Here is a 24,120-nt window from a genome sequence, read left to right as displayed (position 1 = left end):
TCCACTGTCAGATGTGTGGACAGTGTATATATGTAGGTCACGCTGCCCTCAGGACGAAGCGGCGCCTCAGTGCTGTTTAAATCAGAGAGATGCGGAGAAGCTAATCAGTAACTGCTCAGACATCAACTGATAAACAATAGTTGTGCAACTCTTTTGTGTTAAAAGAGCCACGCTGAGAAAATGTTGGCGTGGGGCCACTTAAAGTGACACAGCACAATTTCAGCTCAGTCTGAGTACCACAGCAGGGCTACTGTCCCTTTAAGAGACAGCACAGAGAGAGAGAGAGAGAGAGAGAGAGAGAGAGAGAGAGAGAGAGAGAGAGAGAGAAGTGATATTGTGACAGCAGTGGATCAAGATGTTTGCACGCACGCGGAACAAACTTTTGTTTTTTTCTTTCCACACGTTTTCCGACAGGCCCCGCCCTCCTGCGCTCTGATTGGACAGTAGCGCTATTGGAGGACAAACATGAGGGGCAGTAGCGGCCATAAGATCAAAGCAGCATCACAGACGAAGTGAGAGATTCACCAAGTCGGATTTATCATTAGCCAGATAACTAAAGCCAAATGCCCAATAGAAAGGAAGCTAAAGGACCACCTCACTGGCCACTTTATTAGAAACAACCACCTTGTGTTTAGACTAACTGGCCACTTTATTAGAAACAACCACCTTGAGTTTAGACTAACTGGCCACTTTAATAGAAACACCTATCTTGTACTTCCACTACTCACTGGCCACTTTATTGGAAACACCTTCATTGTGCTTCCACTCACTGGCCACTTTATTAGAAACACATACCTTGTGCTTCCACTCACTGGCCACTTTATTAGAAACACCTTCATTGTGCTTCCACTCACTGGCCACTTTATTAAAAACACCTTCATTGTGCTTCCACTCACTGGCCACTTTATTAGAAACACATACCTTGTGCTTCCACTCACTGACCAGTTTATTAGAAACACCTGTATAGCCTCCGCCCCATTCATCACTGCTCATATCTGCTGACCAGTGATGTTTCTGGGTGGTGGTCACCCGTCAGTACACAGCAGCCACACTGACCACTGTGTCAGGTAAAGCGGCGTCACCGCTCGTCAGCATGAAGCAGCAGCAGTGCAGGAAGAGGCGGAGCTCTGCCTGAATGCGGGTGTGTAATTAAATAGCGCCCCTCAATGAGCTGTTCAGTGTGTAACGCGGTCCGGGGCGGACAGAGAGGCAGATCCTGAGTTTGGGGCAGTTATTGGCCGCCGGTGAACTTCGGACACGCGCGCATACGCAATACGAGTAACGGAGTGGCGCGTGTGCACCGGAACCGTAGTCGACGAGGCTTCGCCAATCCCCGACGAGGCTGAGGATTAACGAGGAGCTCCACATCTCTCTCTCTCAGTCTCTCTCTGTCTCTCCCTCACTCTCTCTCAGTCTCTCTCTCTGTCTCTCGCCCTGCTCGCCGTGTCTCCAGCTGCACAGAGAGCGGAAGTCATGACGGAGAAGCGGATCTCGCGCTGGTATTTCGGCGGTCTGGCGTCATGCGGAGCCGCGTGCTGCACGCACCCGCTGGACCTCGTGAAGGTGAGGAATGGAGGAGGATGCTAGCACGAGACTGAAGTTGGCTTCTCCGTTCCACCTTAAAAGCCTGAGGCGCCAGAATGTAGCTGCTGCTGCATTTAAGGTGGAACGGACAATTAGAATAAGACGCCAGTTTAAGCCTTGCACGCACCACCTTTACGCCTCTGTACTTGCGACGTTATGTTACTGACTCGGTTCGTCATTAACCCACCAATCGGACTGCACGTCATCAAATAGCCTGAACTGAACTGAATTGAATTGAATTGTGCCGGCGGTGCTGCACGTGACGCTGGCTGCTTCCTGCTCATTGTATTGATGTGACTCTGCGGGTCAAACCGACTGGACTCCCTGGTCACTTTATCTGAAACACCTCCCGTTCAGCTCCACCTTGTACAATCAGAGACCACAGCTTGTCTGTTGATGCACAGTTTCTTAGTCATTCTCTAGTCCGTCATCAGTGGTCAGTTTCTGGGTGGTGGACCACTCTCAACCTAACAGCTGTGTAACTGCTGTGCTCAGAGAGGTCGGGGTCAGGTTGTGTGCACCAACAGATGTGCTACAATCTGTAGATAAATAAATATGTGGCTTAAATAATAAAGTGGCCAGTGAGTGGAAGTACAAGATGGGTGTTTCAAATAAAGTGGCCAATGAGTGGAAGTAAAGGGAGGTGTTTCCAATAAAGTGGCCAGTGAGTGGAAGCAGAAGGTAGTTGTTTCTAATAAAGTGGCCAGTGAGTGGAAGTAGAAGGTAGTTGTTTCCAATAAAATGGCCAGTGAGTGGAAGTAAAGGGAGATGTTTCCAATAAAGTGGCCAGTGAGTGGAAGTACAAGATGGGTGTTTCCAACAAAGTGTCCAGTGAGTGGAAGTACAAGACGAGCGTTTCTAATAAAGTGGCCAGTGAGTGGAAGTATAAGTGCATGATGAGCGCATTCAACAGGGAGTGAATAACCTATGGACTCTACTGCTACTCATGTCAGGGTGGTTTCACGATTGACTGGGCTTAAGTGGGCATGAGTGATCTTAATCAGCACGAGGCCTTGCAGGCTGTTCTATTAAATGTCTTTGGCGTTTCATACAAGGGCTACAAAATATGTTTTCTGTCCATAATTGTTGCAATATGAGCCTTTGCAGTTGTTCTATTGCCAGTGCTTGAAATATGATAGCCTATTTGTAGATTCTTATTGCAAGTAAACTTCTTTGATTAAAAATAGTTTGAAAACTTATTACTATTTCTAAAAGAAATCGAACTGATATCAGTATCAGATGATACTGTTGGTTTCAGTATCGTTATCAATACTGGAAAAGTAAAATTGGTAATGTGCCATAATCTCTAATACCATAATTTATACAATACACTGCCAAGGTAACTCCCACGTACACATTGTGTATGCATCTCTGGTCTATTTGTGACTGTGTTTGAGGCATGTGCCCTGTTATATACGCCTGGTATTTGTATGGGTATGTGTCTGTGTGCACGGCTGTGTAACTGTCATGTGCTGTTCAGGCCAATTTCATACCCAGGTGCTATGTAGGTGCACTCCAGTGGTCACCAGCACTGGTCCTGGAGATCTACCTCCCTGCAGAGTCTAATTCCAGCCACAGTTTTCCACACTTTAGCTGCAACCTAATTTGTAACACATAGGAATGAAGGAAAAATATGGACCGTTTGGGCAGCCGTGAAGACCTGGTTGGGAACTGTTGTTCTAGATAATGTTCTCAGTAATCTGTGATTGGCAAAGGCAGGAAAACTGAACTTAAGTTCTTCAGAAAAAAGCCCAATCACTTGAGTGTGGGTGTGTCCATTGCATAGGCTCCGCCCCACATGATATGTTTTTTCTGAGGGTTGATAAGCTGGAATAGACACAAAGTACAAGTAATGTAAAAAATACTATCAACAACTGAATACAAATTATCTTTATTAAGCATTCAATAGCTCAGATAACTATGTTGTGTTGAAATTTATCATGATAACGATGAATATCACCATAATGCCCACCCCTAGTTTCACGTCTTTAGGATAAGTTTATCTCCGGTCCGTTTACTGTGTGTTTAGCGTTTATTCTCTCTTTGCTAATGTGCTAAACCAGGTTACCTGGGAGCAGGGTGAAGGACACTCTAAGCTACTTTAGGACTTTGCTCGAGGATGGCAGTGTTCTGGCTTCGAGTCAAACACTAACTCAGGCTTGAGCCACTTCATTTGCTCATAGAGGACTTGTTAGCAAACCCATTGAGCTCTGAACCCCAGATCTGACCACACCTGAGGTAGTCATAGGTCTACTGTCCTTTAATTACCTGGCTCAGGTGTGCCGGGAGCTGGAAGAGTCGCCGAATGCAGACCAGCTCCCAGGCCCTGGAGACTTTAATGACATGTTATTGTAATGCCATTCAAACGAATTAAGCTCCTGTTGCTCTCAAGTGTCCCTGGAGTTTGTTTCTTTAGGTTTGCACTGGAATCGCAAAGCTAATATAGTTAAAAAGTTATGGGAGCTGATATCCCACCAATTAGAATCGTCTAAATCATCACTGTTACTCATTTTGCGGTTGAATGAAGGCAGATAGCTAGTGCAGCTGCCCAAAAGTGGAGAGAACGGATTACTGAAGCAGCAGAAATGATTCCAGAAAATCAGGAAAAAAGGCCACAAGCCTAAAACTAAAGTTAGCAAGATAGCTAACTGGCTAATCTAGCACAGGTGTCACAACATGCATGTAAATGTTCATTTTTTTCCAATGCAGGTTGATGAGATGATACTCTGCATTGATTTATTCCTTATATTCCTGAAAGTGATACATCAACACCTCCGCTGCACTGCTATTAGAACTGGGAATAAGGCTGGTTTGGTTGGCCTACCTTGGCTTTGAAATGGCAAGGTATCTCAGTCAATGGGCAAAGAGTGGCAGATCAAACAAATACATCAGATACATTTACTCAGTTTTGAAGATGTCACCCAAATCTGTCAGTGATCAGAACGAGAAGAACACACAAAGCTAAAGTTAGCCAGCTTCTTATTCAGATTTTCTGCTCCATTTAAGGTGGAATGGGGAATTTTATTAAGAAACTGGAAATAGGAAGCCAGTTTAAGCCTTGTGGAGAAAACACGAGTCTCAGCAGCTACTACTTCCCACATGTATACAAGCAGCTGATACATGCTGATTCTGAATGGGCAAAACAAGTAACTCGCTCTGTGGGAGTGTTAATGGGCTACCAGTTTGCACCTCTCTTTGGTTGTACAGTCCAAGGTCAGTTAGTTTAATATCGAGATGAAGCCTTATAGTTTACATTTTTATGTTTACATTTATGTACATATTGCACTTTTGCTAATATTTTTAAATTTATTTTACGTCTCCTAAGAAACTGACTGCCAGTTATGTCTCCAGTTCCCTTTTGGGAATTGTCCAAAAATAATAAATGTTGACGTTATGTTACCATTTCATTTCAAAACAGACAATACTTATCATATCATGAAATTTGTGTATCGGTACGTCCCTCTAGATGCCTCAGTTTGGTTCCCTTTCTCTGGCTGAAAGGGTAGAAATGTATCTCTGGTGTCCATTTTGGGCTGAACAAATATATAATTGCTGTTTTTTTACACAATTTGTTACACTAACGCTAAGCTTGGTTGTGTTTGTTAGCCTGTAGAAGTGGCTACGCTAGCAGCTGGGACTGCTTGTGTACTGTGTAACACTTATAAAGCTAAGGCATACAGTGCTACACTACAGAATGCTAAATAACATGGCAAATAACATGCTAAACTGTAGTGTTAGGCTGGAGTAGACATGTCAAATAGACTAGCACACTGTTACTTATAAACCTGAACAAAAACTCATTAGCATGGACAGTAAAAGCTGTTTTTCTGTCCTGTCCATCTTTATAGAAAACAGTATGTCACACAGTGTGAGGAACCACATAGGTAAGTTTATTAGGGATTACTGAACAACTCCACACCAACTGAGGTGAATGTGTGACGATTTAGTCATGCAGTTAGCATGATGCTAAATGGGGTTCACAAGTTTCCATTATCTGTTAGCTAAATTAGCCTCATAGCTCCATAGACACCAACCACATCTTAACAGTTTATCTACATTCGAAAATAGATACATTTAATGTTTGTACATTAGAAAATGTTTGTACAAATCCACTGTATGGTAATTCTTCCTGAAATTCACTGCAAAGTAAATCCATCATGTGGTCATTTCTTCAGGAGGTATAACAGTGTTTTTTTTAGGAGCAGTAATGAGGGTCTTGTAGTTTTTTGTAAATGTGGTCTAAATTACATGGCTTGTATGAGTCCTAGTCTTAACATAGGCCTCAGCCTCCCACCCACACACTGTAATTAGAGCGTTTTAGGGCCTGTGGAGAACACTGCTGATTTCTACTGCTGTTAAAGTTATTTAAAGGTCAGAGGGTCAACACATGCATGCGAAAGTGTGTTTGTGTGTTGACATGGTTGAAAGTCAGTGTCACACACACACACACAGTGCGAGTGTCCAAGGTCTGTTTAGGAATGTGTGTGAGGCAAGTGCCCCATTATATAGGCCTGGTATTTGTATGTGTACGTGGCTGTGTGCATGGCTGTACATGCCTGTGCACATGACCTTGAATTAGAGGATGACTTTGGATGAGGCATCCCATCTGATTTACTCTCCTGATCAAATGATCTGGCCAGATCTTAATGGAACATGTTTACTGAATTCCTCCAGCCTGGCTAATTCAGAATTTTCAACTGTTAATATGTGATAAGTTGTTCAAGTAAAAGTTGTTAATGAGATGTGATCATGTTGAGGTTGTGGCTAGAGCAAAACGTGACTGTACTTTTTTTTTAGGTAAAAATCTGGTGCACACCAGATGCTATCAGGTATTTTTTATTTTTTTTTACCTAAAGAAAAGAAAAACACACACAACATCTCTTTTACCTAAAGATACAAACAAAAAACATCAGATTTATCCACTCGGGAAAGGGGTCTGAAGCACAACCCACATTACAAAATTACAAAATGTTGTGTGCAATTACACATTTCCACCAGAGAGGTCCCCAAATCCCCAAAACTTACATAGTGTAGCTTTAAGTCGCCAAGACAAAGGGTTAAAGGCCCCTATAGAAGTGGTTAGTAGTAGTTGTTGGATAAAGGTAGGTGATTTCTTGCAGGAATTGAGTTTGTACAGTACTGTGCAAAAGCCAGAGACCACATTTCATGAATTTAATTTCCAGTCAAAAAAGTCATTAAACAATTTCTATTGAGGGGGAACACATTCAGACACTTTTTGGTATTTAATGTACTTCCAGTGCAGTATACACTGCAAATTTACACCTTTGTACCTATAAATACGAATAAAGGAATATGTGTTCACATGAACTAGCATGTTTCAAAATGAAATTGATAGGGGGAAAAAGTATTCAGACTGCAGAAATTAGTACGTTGTTGCAATACCATTGTTTTCAATTGCAGCTTCGGGATGTCTACAGTAGGACGTAATGAGCTGGTGCATCTCTCCATTCATGTGTTCTTCAATGATGTGTAATTCTCCAGTGCTGTTTGCAGAGAAGCAGTTTCATATTATGATGCTCCCACCTTCATACTTCACTGTAGGCGTTCTTGGGATCAAACATGCAGCCTTTCTTTCTCCAAACAAGATGAGCTGAATTGTTGCCAAAGTGTTTTTGTTTTTCTGACCAGAGTACATTGTTCCGCAAGAGTTCTCATTCATCTAAATGTTTGTGAGCACATTTTAAACATGCTTATCTGTGTTGACGATAAGAACAGATAAGACAGGGCATCTTGCCCTGATAGAGATTTTCTTGTTTGTGCTATAAAAACAAAACCGTCTGCTGTAACAGTTTGGTTCCTTCAATCTTGTGTAGGTTCATGCACAGATATGAATTAGGCTTACAGTATATGTACATTGTTGGACATTGTTCTCAAATTTAAATTTAGGGCATTATATGCCATCAAAGATGTTATTTATTATGGCCGAAGTCAGTTATTTGCCAGCTTCTTGTTCAAATCTTCATGTTCCACCTTAAATGGTGCAGCAGTTTCTAAGGCCTGAGGCACCAGAATTTAACTGGAGTGACATTTAAGGTGGAACAGGAAATTTAGCTAGCTAGCCCCCGAGACATTAGCATACTCTTAGCAATTTTTTAAGCTTGTTATGAAGAAAATGATCCTAATACATTGAAACGACGTTAAACTAAGATAATACAGTGGTTACTGTCACTTTTAACAGAGAAAATATTCACTTTTGTGGGTTTCTTTGGTCTCTTGTTCAGCCATCTTGCCGGTTTTTCTTTTTTTCCTCCTAACACTCTGTTTGGAGTCTTTGAAAAACCTCAGTTTGGAGGGCCATGTAGCCCTAATCACTTCACCCTACCCCTCTATCTCAACAAAAATTGGGACACCCTACGCCTAGACGTGAACGGAAATAGGGCTACGTTGTAGGGGCGAGGGGTGAAATGGAATTGGGCCCAAATGTGAAAAAATTATCAAAGTTTTCAAATTTCAAGAGCTGCAATTCTAATTAGATCCTACATTATTTAATTTTTAAGTGGGAAACATGTAACCTAACAATACAGAGCTTGTAAACTGGCAGTTTGCCACACTAAATTCAGCATTCAAACTATAAGTGTGAGATTAATTTATAGCAAATATTCACATGTATATCACAATCACAATTATGGTCAGAAAAATCAAAGAGATATTTTCCTCAAAATGCTCAGACCTGATTTATGGCTCCCAGTTTTCCCAGTATTGAAATACTAAAGTTACTGTTTGGGTGATTGTTGTGGAAAATTAGAGTTTCCTTCCAAAATAGTGTATATTCATTTGTAACAGTTTTGAATATAACAAGTCTTTGAAAACAGTAATAGCTGACACCATAAAGGAAAACACATTTTATTCCTCTGATAAAGGTGAAATTACTCGTATCACTGATATTCCTAATGTAGCATGGAAAAAAAGAACATTTCTTAAAAGTGGTCTATAATTGTATAGTTTTGGAACCAAACCCTTCACCTACAGGCCAACAATTCAGTGAAACAAACATCAATACACGTCAGTGTGAGAGTATTCATGTGTGAAATCCAGTTCAGTGCAGTTCTGTGGACTTTGAGAGCGCTGGCGTAATGCCCACCCATGACGGACCCTGTACCACAGGGTCTCATCTATAAAGATTATAAAGAGGTCAACACATTCATGCTAACACTAGTATACAAACCACAGTGCTTTAAAGGCCTAGTAGACCAGAGCCTGTTATTAATCCTAGTGCTTTGTTCAGATTGCCTTCACTTCCTCATTGTAAGGCCTCCCAGAGAGCCAGTGTGTTATGTATAAAAATAAGTGTAAAAATTCAGAAACCAAGATTTGTATTTTTGCTTCATACTTCTATTTTCGGTTGGACCTAATTGATGTATCCATGCTCCACCCACAAATGCCTAGATTGGTGGATAGGTTGGCTTTAGAACTGTTAAAGAGGATCCATAGTCTCCAGGACAAGAACGTGAGGGTTAAACTTGTCTCAGTGGTGTTTTGGCTCTTCAGGAATGCAGTTTTGACATCGCCGTCATTATCACTTTCAGCTATCACTAACCAGGCTGACCTTAGCACAATGATGCTTTGGACCACCTGTGTGTAGTGATTTGTCTACAGCCTGATGCTCAGAGGAGTCAGAGTGAGTCAGAGTGATCTGCTTCTGAAGCTCTGTTTGTAAATATTGAAGTGGCTGATGTTGAAGACGAGCTTTTCAGTCTCATAATCCACCAACTACTGAACTGGTTAGTTGAAAATAGATTAAAACAGAGCTGAGCAAGCTTTGTTAACCTTCATTCCTGATGTGACTCTGACTTTTAGGTACAGATGGATCCTAAATAACTTTAACAATTTGTCAAAAAGTCAAATTTAGTTTGTATTTTGGCTACGTTACACCAAATGTAGTCAATCAGACGAGACCTCTTTAGCATCTGAAGTTTGCTTCTTTTTACACTGGAACTACGAGGCTAATGTAGCTAAGAGGAATTGAAACTGAATATGTATTGTACTCAATGACGTTCTTGTAGACAGTGTGTTCTTGCAGACAGGCTGGAGTCTCTCAGACAGTGAGAGAGTGTAATGAATACACAGGGGGAAAAGGCAGTGGCTCATTACTTAAACAGCAGTGTAATTAGAGACTGAGAGCAGTGCTTTGTTGGGTTTATAAAAGCTCAGAAGTCAGTTAGGTTCTATTCAGTTACAGTTCTTTGGGCAATGATTCAGGGATTGATAAAATCTCAAATTTAGCATCAGTCAGATGTCTCATTTAGCACCAACCATGTCCCATTCAACACCTGTTTTGTCTCCTTCAACACCTACTTTCTCATTCCAAACCAACCATGTCCCATTCCACATCTGTCATGTCCCATTCCACACTACCTTGTCAAATTCCACAGGTACCATGTCCCATTACACACCTACCTTGTCCCATTCCACAGGTACCATGTCCCAATACACACCTACCTTGTCAAATTCCACAGGTATCATGTCCCATTCCACGCTACCTTGTCAAATTCCACAGGTACCATGTCCCATTACACACCTACCTTGTCTCATTCCACAGGTGCCTTGTCCCCGTCTACACATACCATGTCGCATTCCACACCAACCCTGGCCCACTGCTCACCAACCATGTCCCATTCCCCACCAACCATGAACTATTCCACTCCAACCATATCCCATTCCACCGCCATCATATCCCATTCCACACTAACCATGTCTTGTTTCTCACTTACCGTGTCCCATTCCACACTTACCGTGTCCCATTCCACACTTACCGTGTCCCATTCCACACTTGCCGTGTCCCATTCCACACTTGCCATGTCCCATTCCACACTTACCATGACCCATTTCCCACCAATCATTTCGTTTCTCACCTACCATGTCCCATTCCCCACCAACCATGTCCCACTGCCCACCAACCATGTCCCATTCCACATCAGCCATGTCCTATTCCACACCTGCATATCCCATTCCACACCAAAAGTTGGCAGTTTTTCAATGTAAATGTGCTGCTCAGCCATGTTGTGTGTTGCTCATGGACAGCAACCAAAAGAATAACGCTTGAGAGAATCTGAAAAGGCGTTGCCTGAACGCCCCCTGTACTCTCTTAGACAGGCTGTTTAACCTGCTCTTTTCGTTATTAGCTCACTCAGAGCCCGTTTATGACCCTCAGGCTGTGAGGCAGATTAGTGTGTGAATCTGCACAAACTCGCTTCTACTCACATCCCAAAACACCATCTGCCCTTCCACTCTAGTGTCTCCTAACCAGCTCCTGTATTACCTGCACACTTCTAGCTATTCCCCAGCTGATAATGAAGCTCTTACTGAGCTGGATCAGGAATGTTCAAGCAGGGAACAAGTGAAACTGTGCAGGTCTGCAGGAGATACACCGACTACATTTGCAACTGCACAATAGCATGAATAGGTTCTTAGTTTGTCTAGAAATGGACCGGAACCAAGATATTTACAAGACAGCTCCATTATAATTCTGTATACATGCATGCTTTATAATATGAATGCTTTATAATGCTTTATAATGATGCACCCAAATTCCACTGATTTTATTATTCCTTCCGTGTCATTCAGAGTGGTTTGGTGTGAAATGGTTGATTGTAGAGACTCAGATGTCTTTACAGTGGTGGTGATAGGAACCAGGGGTACCAGGGAACCACCAGTGAACCTACATGAGTCTTCTGAGTTTTATATGTAACATTAATGATGATAAAATAGTGAAAAATCTGAAAAATAAGTTTTCTTTGGGGACTGTTTTGCCTCACTACACCCTGCATGTATCCCTCCATGAATGTGTGTATAAGTACATTGAGATCAGAGGTTGTTCTCTGATCTACACTGTAGTCTTACTGTGACTGTAACTCTATAGAGTGAGTGATATTCCAGCTAATAGACTGATAGAGAAAGAGCAGACTTTGTTCTCATTAGTAGCATTAACTGATAGTAATAGATCAGAGAGAGAGAGAGAGAGAGATAAAGAGAGGGGAGGTGAGAAAGCGGGAGAAAGAGAGAGAGGGGGCAGAGGAGAGAGGGGAGAAAAAAGAGCGAGAATGGGAGAAAGAAAGGAGATAGATATGTAAGAGAGAGACCATGGGGGAAATAAAGAGGAGTGAGAGAGACATAGAAGAGAGAAACCATGGGAGAAAGAAAGTAGAAAGCAGGACAATGGGGAAAGAAAGAGAATAGGAGAAAGAAAAGAGGTAGAATGAAAGAATATGAGAAAGAAAAGAGAATGTAGAGAAAGAAAGGAGAGAGAAAAACTGAAGAAAGAGAGATGCAATGGGAGAAAAGAAAGAACGAGAGAGAGAGAGAGAGAGAGAGAGAGAGAGCAAATGGGGAAAGAAAGATAGAGCAGAAAGAAATGAGAGAAACAGAGCATGGAGAGAAAAGGAGAGAATGGGAGAAAGAAAGGAGAGAGAAAAACAAAAAATAGAGAGACAATGAGAAAAGAAAAAAGAGATAGAGGAGAAAGAAAGGAAGGAAAAATAGAATGGAAAGAAATAGCGAATGGAGAGACAATAGGGAAAAAAAGGAAAGATAGAAGAAGGAGAATAGGAGAAAGCAAGGAGAGAGAAAAAAGCAGAAGAGAGAGAGTTTAAGAGAACTGAGTCACCCGTGTGTTGGGTGACTACGTGATTACGTTTGAGATATGAAAACTGTGTAAAATTTATTTATTTATTTATTTATTTATTTATTTATGCCAATCTGTCACTTCAAAGAACACAAGCTTTCCTATTCAGCCCTATTCAGCAGTATTTCTGTCCCTCATTCATTAAGACTCTCTCTCTCTCTCTCTCTCTCTCTCTCTCTCTCTCTCTCTCTCTCTCTCTTTTTCGTTGGTCAGGATGATTCAGGAGTTCGTGTTCTGTCTTTCACAAATCACTGTGTATAACTGTGTATAACTGTGTGTTTGTTTATGTGTACATTCCTCTGCGTGCGTGTGTGTGTGTGTGTGTGTGTGTGTGTGTGTGTGCGTACACACGGTGAGATGTGAAGTGGATAAGGAAGTGCAGATACAGGCTGACTCAGCACTAATGTCCCCTTACACATCAGTGAGTTTATTCAGGAGGGCTTGAGGGGCCTGGGGGTGGTGGGGTGGGGGGGTGATGGTGATGCAGATGGTTATGATGGTGATTTTTATTATAGTGTTGAATGTGATGAAAGTGGCATGGATCATAATGATTATAGACACAGTAATGAGATTATGGTGATGATGGCGATGATGATGATGATCATAGTGATGATGGTAATAGATGCCTGTGATGCTCATGTTGTTTGTGATGGTGATACAGATGGTTATGATGGTGATTTTTATTATAGTGTTGAATGGGATGAAAGTGGTATGGATCATAATGATTATAGACACAGTAGTGAGATTATGGTGATGATGGCGATGATGATGATGGTGGTAATGATGATGCCTGTGATGCTCATGTTTGTGATGGTGATGCAGATGGTTATGATTGTGATTATTTTAATGATTATTGTAATGATGGTTGAGATGGTGATGTTGACGCTTATGATGGTGATTCTCATTATAGTGTTGAATGTAATGAAAGTGGTGAAGATCATAGTGAGAATAGAAACAGTTATGATATGATCATGGTGATGATGATGGTTATAGTGATGGTGATTATTTTGAAGATTATGGTAATGATGTTTGTGATAGTGATGTTGACAGTTATGATGGTGATTTTATTAGAGTGTTGATTGTGATGAAAATGGTAGGGATTATGATGATAATAGAAACAGTAATAAGGTTATGGTGATGATGGAAATGATGATAGTGTTGATTCTAGTGATTATGGTAATGAAGATGCTTGTGATGGTCATGATATAGATGGTGATGTTGAAGGTTATGATGGTGATTATTGTGATTATGGTCATGGTGGTGATGATGATCAAGAAGGTGATAATGTTTGTGAAGATAATACTGTTAGTAAAGATGGTGATGATTTTATTATAGTGATGGTGGTGATGGAAATGATAGTTTGGATGATGGTGATCATTACAGTAATGATGATGGCTGTGATTTGTGATTACAGTGATGATGGTAGAAGTCATGACAATAATTGGCGATAATGGTAAAAAATATAGTGGTGATTATGATCATGATTGTGGCAATACTGATAAATCTGATTACGGTGGTGGTGATGATAGTTAACCTCTTGAATGGAACCTCAGTGATTCCTCACTCCTATATGAGTCAGTCAGTTTGATTTGAATTGTATCCATAGATTTGCTGAATAAAGCCTTAGGATGTAATAAGAGTTTAAGATGATGATGGTGATGATGATCTTCCAGGTGCACCTGCAAACACAACAGGAGGTAAAGATGAGGATGGTTGGCATGGCGATGCATGTGGTGAAGAATGACGGCGTGCTGGCTCTCTACAACGGCCTCAGCGCCTCTCTGTGCAGACAGGTGAGTGTGTACCTCTGGATTCAGGTAAAAGGATATCAGTTTGTAGATAAAATTGATTAATTGTAGTATTATTATTTTTATTATTATTAATCTCTCTCTCATACGCACAATACTTAGATAATATCCTGCTATCGCTGATAGCAGTTGAGCAATTTAAAACATCAAAGTCGCAGACCATAAAGCCATGAATGTTGATGGCCAGTGCCTCATGATTATGGTTCCTCAGCTCCGGTGTCCATTATCATTATTATTATTACAGTCTTTATTATTATCATTAGTCCTTCCTCCTTGATCTGGAATAGAGAGAGAGCTTGAACTCTTGCGAGGAGAGGGTTGAAAACTGAGGGTTTGAGCTCCAGCCCCCTCTAGTGGCCGTATTTGCACGTTGCATATGAGAGAAATCACTGGTCAAACTTTAAGTGTCTCTTATAACTGTGTAGTTACATGTGAACAACATATGCTGCAACAATGTAACTACTAATAATTTTTGTCAGTGTTACAGATGGATTATAGAAGTCCACCTTATGTGATTACACATGTATATCAACTTCAGTTTCACCTCATGTAATTACACAAGGGTAATAACACAAATGTAATTACATTTGTAATCAGACTGGAACAGCATTTTTTTTCCAGCAGTAAAAGGAAGTATCTAATAACATACATTGACATTACCTACACTGTATCTGCCAGCTTTCCTAACATTTAGCTAGCATTTATGTTGCTAGTGCTGTGACACTGTAACCAGTTTCAGCTTGTTATGTGATTAGGTGACCTTGTTACAACACAGTTATTCCACAGTAATTATGTAAAACATAAATGTATTGTTATGTAATTGTAAACATACTTCCTTTAACTGCTGGAAACGACTTCTGATCTGCAGTGTTTCAAAAAGATACACTTGTGTAATTACATGAGGCAAAACTGAAGTTGATACACATGTAATTACATAGGTTGTAGTTCTGTAATCCATCTCTAACATTGGCTAAATCATCAGTAGTTACAGTGTTGTTGCATATGTTATCCATGCGTAACTACCTGTTATTAGCGACACAATATAAAGTGGGACCAAATCACTTGGTAAAGTTGGACACCATGATCAGCAACATATGTGTTATAGATGATGTATCAATACCAAATACAAATACTGCTCAAATACAGTATTGGTATCAGCCATAGAGAATAACGATACCGTGAAGCTGTTTGCATGCTTACCTGTTCACAGACTAAAGCAAGCAATATGTCAGCAGGGTGGGATTGTTTTACATTTCAGACTCTCTCTCTCTCTCTCTCTCTCTCTCTCTCTCCCTCCCTCTCTCTTTCTCTTTCTCCATAGATGTCGTACTCTCTCACCAGGTTTGCCATCTATGAAACTGTCCGAGATATGATGGGCAGTCAGGGGCCCATGCCCTTCTACCAAAAGGTGCTGCTGGGAGCGTTTGGAGGTAACATGCATGCACGTACACTTACACGATGGTTATAGTGGTTATACATTTTCTTTTTTTAAAGGGGGGTGGGGGGTGGAGGTGGGACCTGCTGCCATCAGAGATCTGTGAGAGAGAATCCTTCCTCTCCCCCAAACAGAGCAGGGCAAAAGCTCACAGTCATTATTCAGCTCATTCAGAGATGTAGTATTTAATAAAATAATAAAATAGATATATTACTTTATTATTAGTTTTTCCAATTCAAAACATCAAACACACTGACCATAAAGCCATAGACGCTGACGGTCAGTGCTTCATGTTTATGGTTCCTCAGCTCTGGTGTCAAAGTCCTCAGCTCAGTTTACTCAGTTTACTACACTCCAATTCAGACCATTATTATTATTAGCAGAGGGTTTAAAACTGAGAGTTTGGTTCACCAGGGATAGTTGTTGTATGAGTGCCCCCTCTAGTGGCTGTATTTGTAATTGCATGAGAGAAATCTCGTCGTAAAGTTGGACAGTTTTTATGGGCCGATCAGAACTTAGATAACTTTAATTTTTGCATATTCAGATTTTATTCTTCAATAGGTTTTGATTTTGGGTGGAAAAAAAAGGTAAATGTGTTTATCAGTTAATAACGTTAGCAACCAAGCCAAAGAGCCAATCAGCTTTCATTTAATTTACATCTGAAACTGATTTTGAACATACATTGATTTCTGTGAACTGTGGTAACTGCTATGAGAGCTTGGCGAGCATCAACAAATTACATTGCAAATGGCAATGACCGGGGTCCAAGCACTGTTCGCCTTAATATTGCCTTTAGAATGATGGCCAAAGTTTTTAATGGTCTTCATTTATAATAGATGTGGAGTCTCAGAAAATGTTTTCTAAAATCCCATACATATTGGCCTTTTGGTATGGTACGCAACACATTTTTTAACAAATAAGTCACTTTTTGGAATTCGAATATTTGAAGGTGATTTGTTTTTGTAGAACTGAACTCAACAAAATATTCCCCTTTTACTCTAATATTTTAGTCTCAGAATATACAACAGTTTTAAACAGTAGTAAAACCATTACAGTTTTCTCCAAGAAACATTGTCTTTGATTTGTGTACTGTTACCTTATTCACTGTTCATTTCTTTCCATGTCTGATCTGAAGGGTTCACTGGAGGATTCATTGGGACACCAGCGGACATGGTTAACGTCAGGTGCGCTAACATAACTGCATGTACTTATGCTTGTCTTCACTAAGTCAGCCTGCTTCTGATCCATTTATTAAATGCCTGGAATTGTGTGCAGCAAGCCGTCGGCAGTATTGCACAGTTAACAGTACATATTAGGGTCATATACTGTATATTGTGCATATTTGTGAACTCATGAGTTATTGTTGTTGTTTAGGATGCAGAATGACATGAAGCTGCCCCCCGAACTCAGGAGAAAGTAAGCTTGTCCTCTACACTCTGTAGCCATTGCCTGCCTTTGAGTTTCGCAGCACTGTCACAAGCCACACATCTGCCTCTCATTGTTTTTCTCACTTAACATGGCCAAGAACCGCTTACCTTATCTAGAAAGGGCCTTTGATTGATATGCAAACTGACTGATCACAGAGTGTTTTTGCACAATTTTCAAAATATGCAACAAGAACTGAACTATGTGAAGCCAACATGTGAGGATTTCCTACTTACTACTCACTAAAAACCTTTTTTTCAAATCCAACACTGTACATCTGTACGTAGAGCAGGAAACTCCCTCCCATTTGACTGACAAACAATGGTGCACAGACGTCCATAATAATAATTATAAACAACTTCCCTTTAAAAGGCCTTAGTAAGTTGAATTTTCACATTAGAATTCAATGTTTTACATTTAAAATTTTATTTATTAGAATAAAAACTACAACGCCTTGCCATAAAAAACACAAACCACGTGCCAAAGCTTCAGGGAAGGTTGGCGACTGTCTCCATCATCCCAGTCCATCTTTAGATGGGCCTTTTATACAATTTTACTTGAGAGATTTGATTTTTACTCCATTATATTTCATTATACAGATCACCAGGAAAAATCCTGTATGTATTTACTTTGTAAATAAAGGTTCTGTTTTTAAATGCTTAATTATCTGAACTGAGTTAATGTTTGTATCTGTTTTTGTCAGCTACAAACATGCACTGGATGGACTGTTCAGAGTGTGGCAAGAGGGTGAGTGCAGCTTCTCTTGTGTTCTGACTGTGTCTGCATGATTTCTTTAATGGACCAGAGTTGTGCTCCCCTGATGTAAACAGTAGCTGGAATTTTCAAATTATGGAAAAAAAAAAATTGGAAATAAAGGTTTTGTTCTGATTGCTACATTATGCTTCTTGACGTCATGATTTATAATAAGGTTCATGACTGCAACTCCTGGAAGTTGTAATCCAGTCTTACACTCATATTAAACTTGATCACAACTGATTTGGGATAACTGCTGTTTGGGGAACACAACAGAAAAATGGAATAGAATTGAGTTCAGTTGACCTAAATTAAACTGACCTAAATGGAATATAACTGAACCAAAAGGAACGGAATTGATTAGAAAGGAATTAATTGGAAAGCAGTGGAATTGAGTTTAGTTGAATTGAGTTAAACTAAACTGAAAGGAATGTAATTAGACTGAATGGAAGGGAATAGACTTGAATGAACTGAAATGCAATGGAATTGATTTTAGGAGAGTTCGGTTAAACTGATCTGAATGGATTGTGGTTGAAAGGAATGTTATTGAACTGAATGGAATGTAAGTGAATTGAAAGGAATAAATTGGAATGGGCTGGAATGTGGTTTAATTGAATTAGGTTAAACTGAACTGAATGGAATGTAATTGAATGGAATAGAATTGAATGAATTGGAATGCAATGGAATTGATTTTAGGTGAATTTGGTTAAACTGAACCAAATGGAATGTGATTGAATGGAACGTAATTGAACTGAATGGAATGCAAATGGAATGGATTGGGAAAGAATAGAATGGAATATAAACCTGTTTGGGGGAAAAAGCTGTAGACAAATAAAACAGACTTAAATTGAAAAGCTGATTTTTTGTCTTTCTCTCTGCCAGAGGGAACCAGGAAGTTGTTCTCCGGAGCCACCATGGCGTCCAGTCGAGGAGCTCTGGTCACTGTAGGACAGGTGAGACGTTTGATGCATTATATAGGATTATTCCCTATTGAGATCAAGCATAAGGAAATATACATGAATACAAGATGCCTGATAACGTAACTATTGAACCTCTCTCTCTCTGTCTGTAGCTGGCGTGCTATGACCAGGCCAAGCAGCTCGTCCTGAGCACAGGAATGATGGGAGATAACATTTTAACTCACTTCCTGTCCAGCTTCATTGCTGTGAGTGTTGCTTAATCAGCAACTCGTCTGATTGGATAGTTCTCATAAATGTGTCTGCTTTAGATCACGTTTAATCATTTAGCAGCAGAACTGTATCATACAGTGAAAATATGCTTATTATTCGTATCATAAATCCGATCTGTTGAATCTTAAGAGTGAAGCTTTTTTAAACTAAAGCTAAACAGTAGAAAGCAGTAAATCAGTCAGGTCCTCAAAACACTTTCATTTCTGCTCCCTTTCTACTTTATGGATGCAGAAATAATGTTTAATCTGAATATGATTATGGGCTTGAATTCTGTAAATGAAAGTGGTACAGTTGTGCCCTCTAGCGGTTACGCTTGTGTATTACACCTTAGTGGTGGTGATAGTATTACACCAAGAATGTTTACATGGTACATGTATTTCATGTTTTCGCTCCTTCTCTCTCTCTTTAAGGGAGGATGTGCTACGTTTCTCTGTCAGCCACTGGATGTGCTGAAGACACGACTAATGAACTCTAAAGGAGAGTATAGAGTGAGTGTCTCTCTCTTTTTCTCTCATCCTTTCTTTTAACCATCTCTTTTAAAGTGCTCCTACTTAATGGACCACACGAGCCACATTTACATGCAGCCTAATAATTCCTTAATAATCTGACTAATAGCTCAATTGGAATAGAATACGTCCATGTAAACACTTCAATCTGACTAGCCCAGTTGAGGCTGTTCGGAATACAGTTTCTATCTGATTGATCCGATTGGGTAATCCTGTAAATAATCCGTTAAATAGAAGAATAATATCGCCTGTATCTGATTACATTCCCTATCGGAAAGTTCAAGTACGTTCTGATCATGTGCGGCGCGTCATAGTGAAAGTTTATAACGGGTAAACTGGTCTGCAGAGGAGGCGAAGTTTATGCTCTGATCTTTAAAAGACGGCGGTGGGACGGACGTCCAGCTTATGTGTCTCGGAACACGACGTCTTCCTCTCGGCCTTCTTTAATAAGGACATGTGAAGTACGTTTTCCTGAGTCTGACATCATTTTAAAGTCAATTAAAAACACAAGCACTGCTCACTGCTGCTCATCTCACTCTGACTGGACTCACGTGATGCTTGTTGTCATGGTAACGTCTACACTAAGTGGTTCTCTATGCATGCATGTAATTCTGGATCAGATTACTTGTAGTGAGCATGTAAACAGAGATTTTTCATCAGATTGTTGAGTAGAGTGAGCGATAAACACCTCAGGCTTCATCTATAATTGGAATGTATTAAATAGAATTGGCAAAAATCTCTGCATGTAAACAGAGACAATGACAACTGCTGATTATTTACATGTTTAGAAGTGCAGGACCTGTTGTAACTTTCATGGAGCCAGATTTCCAACTATCAGCAGCAAGATTATCAGCTTTAATTAGTGTGGCTAAGAACCAGACCACTGGACTGACCTGCAAAGCGGTCAATCACAAACTCTTCTTTTTGTGTAACATGTAGGTCCAGGCAATTAACAAACAGCAAAAACACACCTGCTGGAAACAAAGCAGTATGTCAGGAGACAGGATGGTGGGTTCAACCGACAAGGGGGACCACCAACAGCGCTGCCTTTTTATATTATTTCTACCTTTTGTTTAATAAACTATTGAGATAATCCTCAAAGATCAGACACCCAGATGTTCAGTTTTATGAACATCTCTCGTTATCACTGATTAGCATAGCTGTTTTTCTTTTCAAAGACAGTCTTGCTGTATTTTTTAGCAGGCATGGTTGCCAGATCCAGCACCAACCTCCAGCCCAAAGTTTGAACTCCTGCAGGTTATAAATCTCACAAAAAAAAGAAAATATTGATGGCATTTTAAGAGATCTAAAGAAGGTTTCAAGGGGGTCATTATAGTTTGGACGAGGAGGATGGCGTCCCCTCGCATTTCCCCTCAAATCGAGCCCTGGCTGGCAGTATATAGCTACAACTTAATTATTTAAATATTTTATAACTGAACAATTAATGTTTCAAATAAACCCCTGGGTTACTTTTAAAAACGTGGTGTTGTGAAAAAAAACCTTAGTGTTTGTCTCATTTTAAAGAGGTAATTATTGGAGGAAAAGCAGCTGTTTTCTGCTGGCCGGCATTTAGCTTGATAAAGATTTGTTTTCCAGATGGATAAAGTCTGCCATCCAGAATTGCACATACTGACATGCAAACAGCCAATTAGAATGCAATTGATAAAATCCTGATAGTTGAGGCCATCGGCTGTAGACCTATTGTGCCTCTGCCTCGCCTCATATGTGTGTTTGTGTCTGTAGGGAGTGCTGCATTGTCTTACAGAGACTGCCAAACTAGGACCACTGGCCTTCTACAAGGTAAATACACACATTTATTATAATGCCTTTATGCTTAAGGTTGATATCATATTTATTATGTATGCATTGTTTTTAACATGTGATGTAATTATCATAGAGTTGTGTTGTTACACTTGGTCAATTGGTATAATAAAGCAAGCAGCTGGTTGCTAAGAGCATAGCAGTCAATATAAAGACTAGCTTAAGAACACACATATCTCTCCATAGATCATAGATCCATAGAGAGGCAGTTTTTTTTTATTTTTTTATTTTTTTTTATTTTTAATTTAGCTTTTTAGAGCTGGGCGATATGGTAAAAATAGTAATATCACAATGCTTAAAGAAATGTTCTTAATACACGATATGTCACAATATTTATTTTTCTGTGGTCTAATAACTTGTAACAAACTTGGATGCTAGAAAGATACTTTCAAAAATTGAGTGCTGATTTATGTTGAACACTTTACATACTGCACCACACTAAATCCAGTTTAACAGGACTAATTATGCCTCTTTGTAATGAAACATTTAATAGGTCAGTGCTGAAGTGCTGCTGATACCTGTGATACTCAGAAAAGCATAGTGTGACATATTTTGATGTCATTTTTAACAATAACAATAAATATTGTCATATTGCCCAGCCCAAGCCTGTATAATCGACAATGTTGTCCTAACAAGTTTTAAGTGTAGAAATGTAACCTAATAACATAGAGCTGGCGAGCCTCTTGTAGATATGCTTGACCAATCAGAAGCAACCAAACACCCATGTGCTGTGACATCACAGCTACAGCTAACTGGCTGTCTGGTACTCTACGTTAAGCGTTCAAGCCTCAAGCAGGAAAAAGTGAATGTGCTGGCCAGAAGATTAAAGAGCCCAGGACCTTAATTTATAGAAATCACTATAGAAATCGCCCACATTTGCCATCCCCACATAGATCTACATCTACATATATACACCTAAATTGTCACAAAACAGGACTTTTCCCACACCTAGACTTCTGTTCCCTCCAGTGTGGATTATACAGTGTTTTCTGCTTATTATTTGAAATGTGCTGAAATTTCCTGTTAACAGCTAATCTTCCAATCGATCGCAGGGTTTAGTTCCGGCTGGGATCCGACTGGTTCCTCACACGGTCTTGACCTTTGTGTTCCTGGAGCAGCTGAGGAAATATTTTGGAATCAGAGTGGTCAGTTGAGTCTGCACTGTGGATGTCTGACCTTGTGACCTCTTACTGCCAACATTTCACCGCCAAGCTGCAACCTGGACTGAGCTGGAACTGAGAACGTGCCATATTACAGCTGTACATACAGTCACGACACGCACAGCTGAAACCGAGCTGTCTTACAGCTCCGTTAATACAAACACTCACCCACATTCGCTACTACATACATAGATATAGATAGATCGATAAATCCTCTACCATTGACCCCTGATTGGACACATCTGGTGTTAACGCCACTTTTGATTTTAATTTCCACATACTGTAACTGTAAATAACCTCCATTTCCTCCTAAACTGTTTTTACCTTTAAAAGTCTACAATTACTATTGTCATTTTGCTGTAGGCCGCTATATTAATGCAATTGCATAACTACATAGTAGTTATTCACGATTTGCATTCAGTTTACTGAAGTCCGAATTTCTGTTTCTGTGGTAAAAAAAAGACAAAAAAAATGTGAATAAGATTTTTTTTTTCCATCCAAAAAGTAAGACTGTATTCACAACAGTAACTTCATCAAGTTGAACCTTACAACTGCAAATTTTACGGATTGAAAGTAGAGAATCTGCAGTTTTTTTCCAAATTTCTTCACTAAAAGATGCGGTGGTGCTTCACAGGTCTCAGAGAAAGCCTGTGTTAGCCTTCACCCTCCTAGCGCTGGTGGTATCACATGACTGAGCGAGTCCTAACTAGTGGGTGGAGCTGGATATGACCAAATTGGGGAGGAAAATGTGGAAAAATCCCCCCCCCCCACAAAAAAAAAAACTTTGCTTGTTTCAATGAGCAACGTGTCAGAAACAATTTGTGGAAAACTACAGCCAGTGATAATTGAGACTTCTAAGAGTGGCAATACAGTGTTTTTCTAGAGGGAACAAGATCACACCTGAGATTTCCTTCATCAATCACATAAACATTCCCCCGCAAAACTCCCACTGTGGGACCTCCATACAAATCCATTCATCACATTCACATCCTGCATTCCACGCTGCTGATTCTTCACTATGAAGAAGTGCACACTAGCTGAAAGCAAAGGGAGCTGGGTGGCAGTGTAGACACGGCTGATTTGGGACAAGGCCAGGAGTTTTTACAATGCTTTTTAGGTTGTAGACTATAGATTATATACTGTAGGTAGTTAGTTAGAGCAGTAGACGAAAATGTAGATGAAAAACTAGATAATTCTAACTAATTTCAAGAAATTTAAGACTTTATTTTTTTTATTTTTATTTTTTTTTTAGGGACGAATGTTTGAGTGCCTTGATGAAACTGTGTACGTTAATCTGATTCTCTTCACAGTTGGGGTCAGTTCAAAGTCCAGCATGCTCCTTTTATTCAAATTCTCACCAGTAGCCCATTATCCAGGCTTTTTTCCCCTCCAACATCATTTCCTCTAGCTAATAAATTGAGTTCTTGAGCTGCTCCTGGTGAAATTGCATGGACCCCAGCAGTCCTTATGGTGCTCTATATTGTGCGCACACGTATACACATAACAGCTGGCAGCCCCGTCATTTTAAGGTACTTTATTTTGCATAACGTGTATTTACTGGAATTACTTGTTGGCTGGATTCAATCTGCCATTTAATAGAGTCCAGGTCCATAAAAAGAATTGGGTCTATGCAGATGCCAGTTTGTATGTGGGGAAAATAGTATATAATCATGAAAGGAAATTGAATGTAGTTTGTATAAGATGCACACTGACACGTTTGGACTGATGTTTTTTGCTTCTATACAGACTCATTTGCTGTATTTTCTGGGAAACAATGATGTATATCATGCAAAATG

At 40.0% G+C, this 24,120-nt stretch overlaps 1 protein-coding gene across 1 annotated transcript; it reads left to right on the top strand.

Moving 5' to 3' along the window:
• Positions 1–1,473: 1,473 nt before the first annotated feature.
• On the top strand, positions 1,474–22,768 carry LOC118803198 (solute carrier family 25 member 10). The gene is made up of 11 exons (XM_036563729.1): positions 1,474–1,563; positions 13,900–14,019; positions 15,356–15,464; positions 16,605–16,653; positions 16,844–16,885; positions 17,598–17,641; positions 18,530–18,600; positions 18,720–18,812; positions 19,248–19,325; positions 21,087–21,143; positions 22,217–22,768. The coding sequence occupies exons 1-11, from the start codon at positions 1,474–1,476 to the stop codon at positions 22,316–22,318; spliced, it is 855 nt and encodes a 284-aa protein (XP_036419622.1). The 3' UTR covers positions 22,319–22,768.
• Positions 22,769–24,120: the final 1,352 nt, after the last annotated feature.

Source organism: Colossoma macropomum, unplaced genomic scaffold (assembly GCF_904425465.1).
Source record: "Colossoma macropomum unplaced genomic scaffold, Colossoma_macropomum, whole genome shotgun sequence".
Taxonomy (NCBI): Eukaryota; Metazoa; Chordata; class Actinopteri; order Characiformes; family Serrasalmidae; genus Colossoma; species Colossoma macropomum.
Note: the sequence above shows the minus strand (reverse complement) of the source record. Positions and strands in the feature narration are given on the sequence as shown.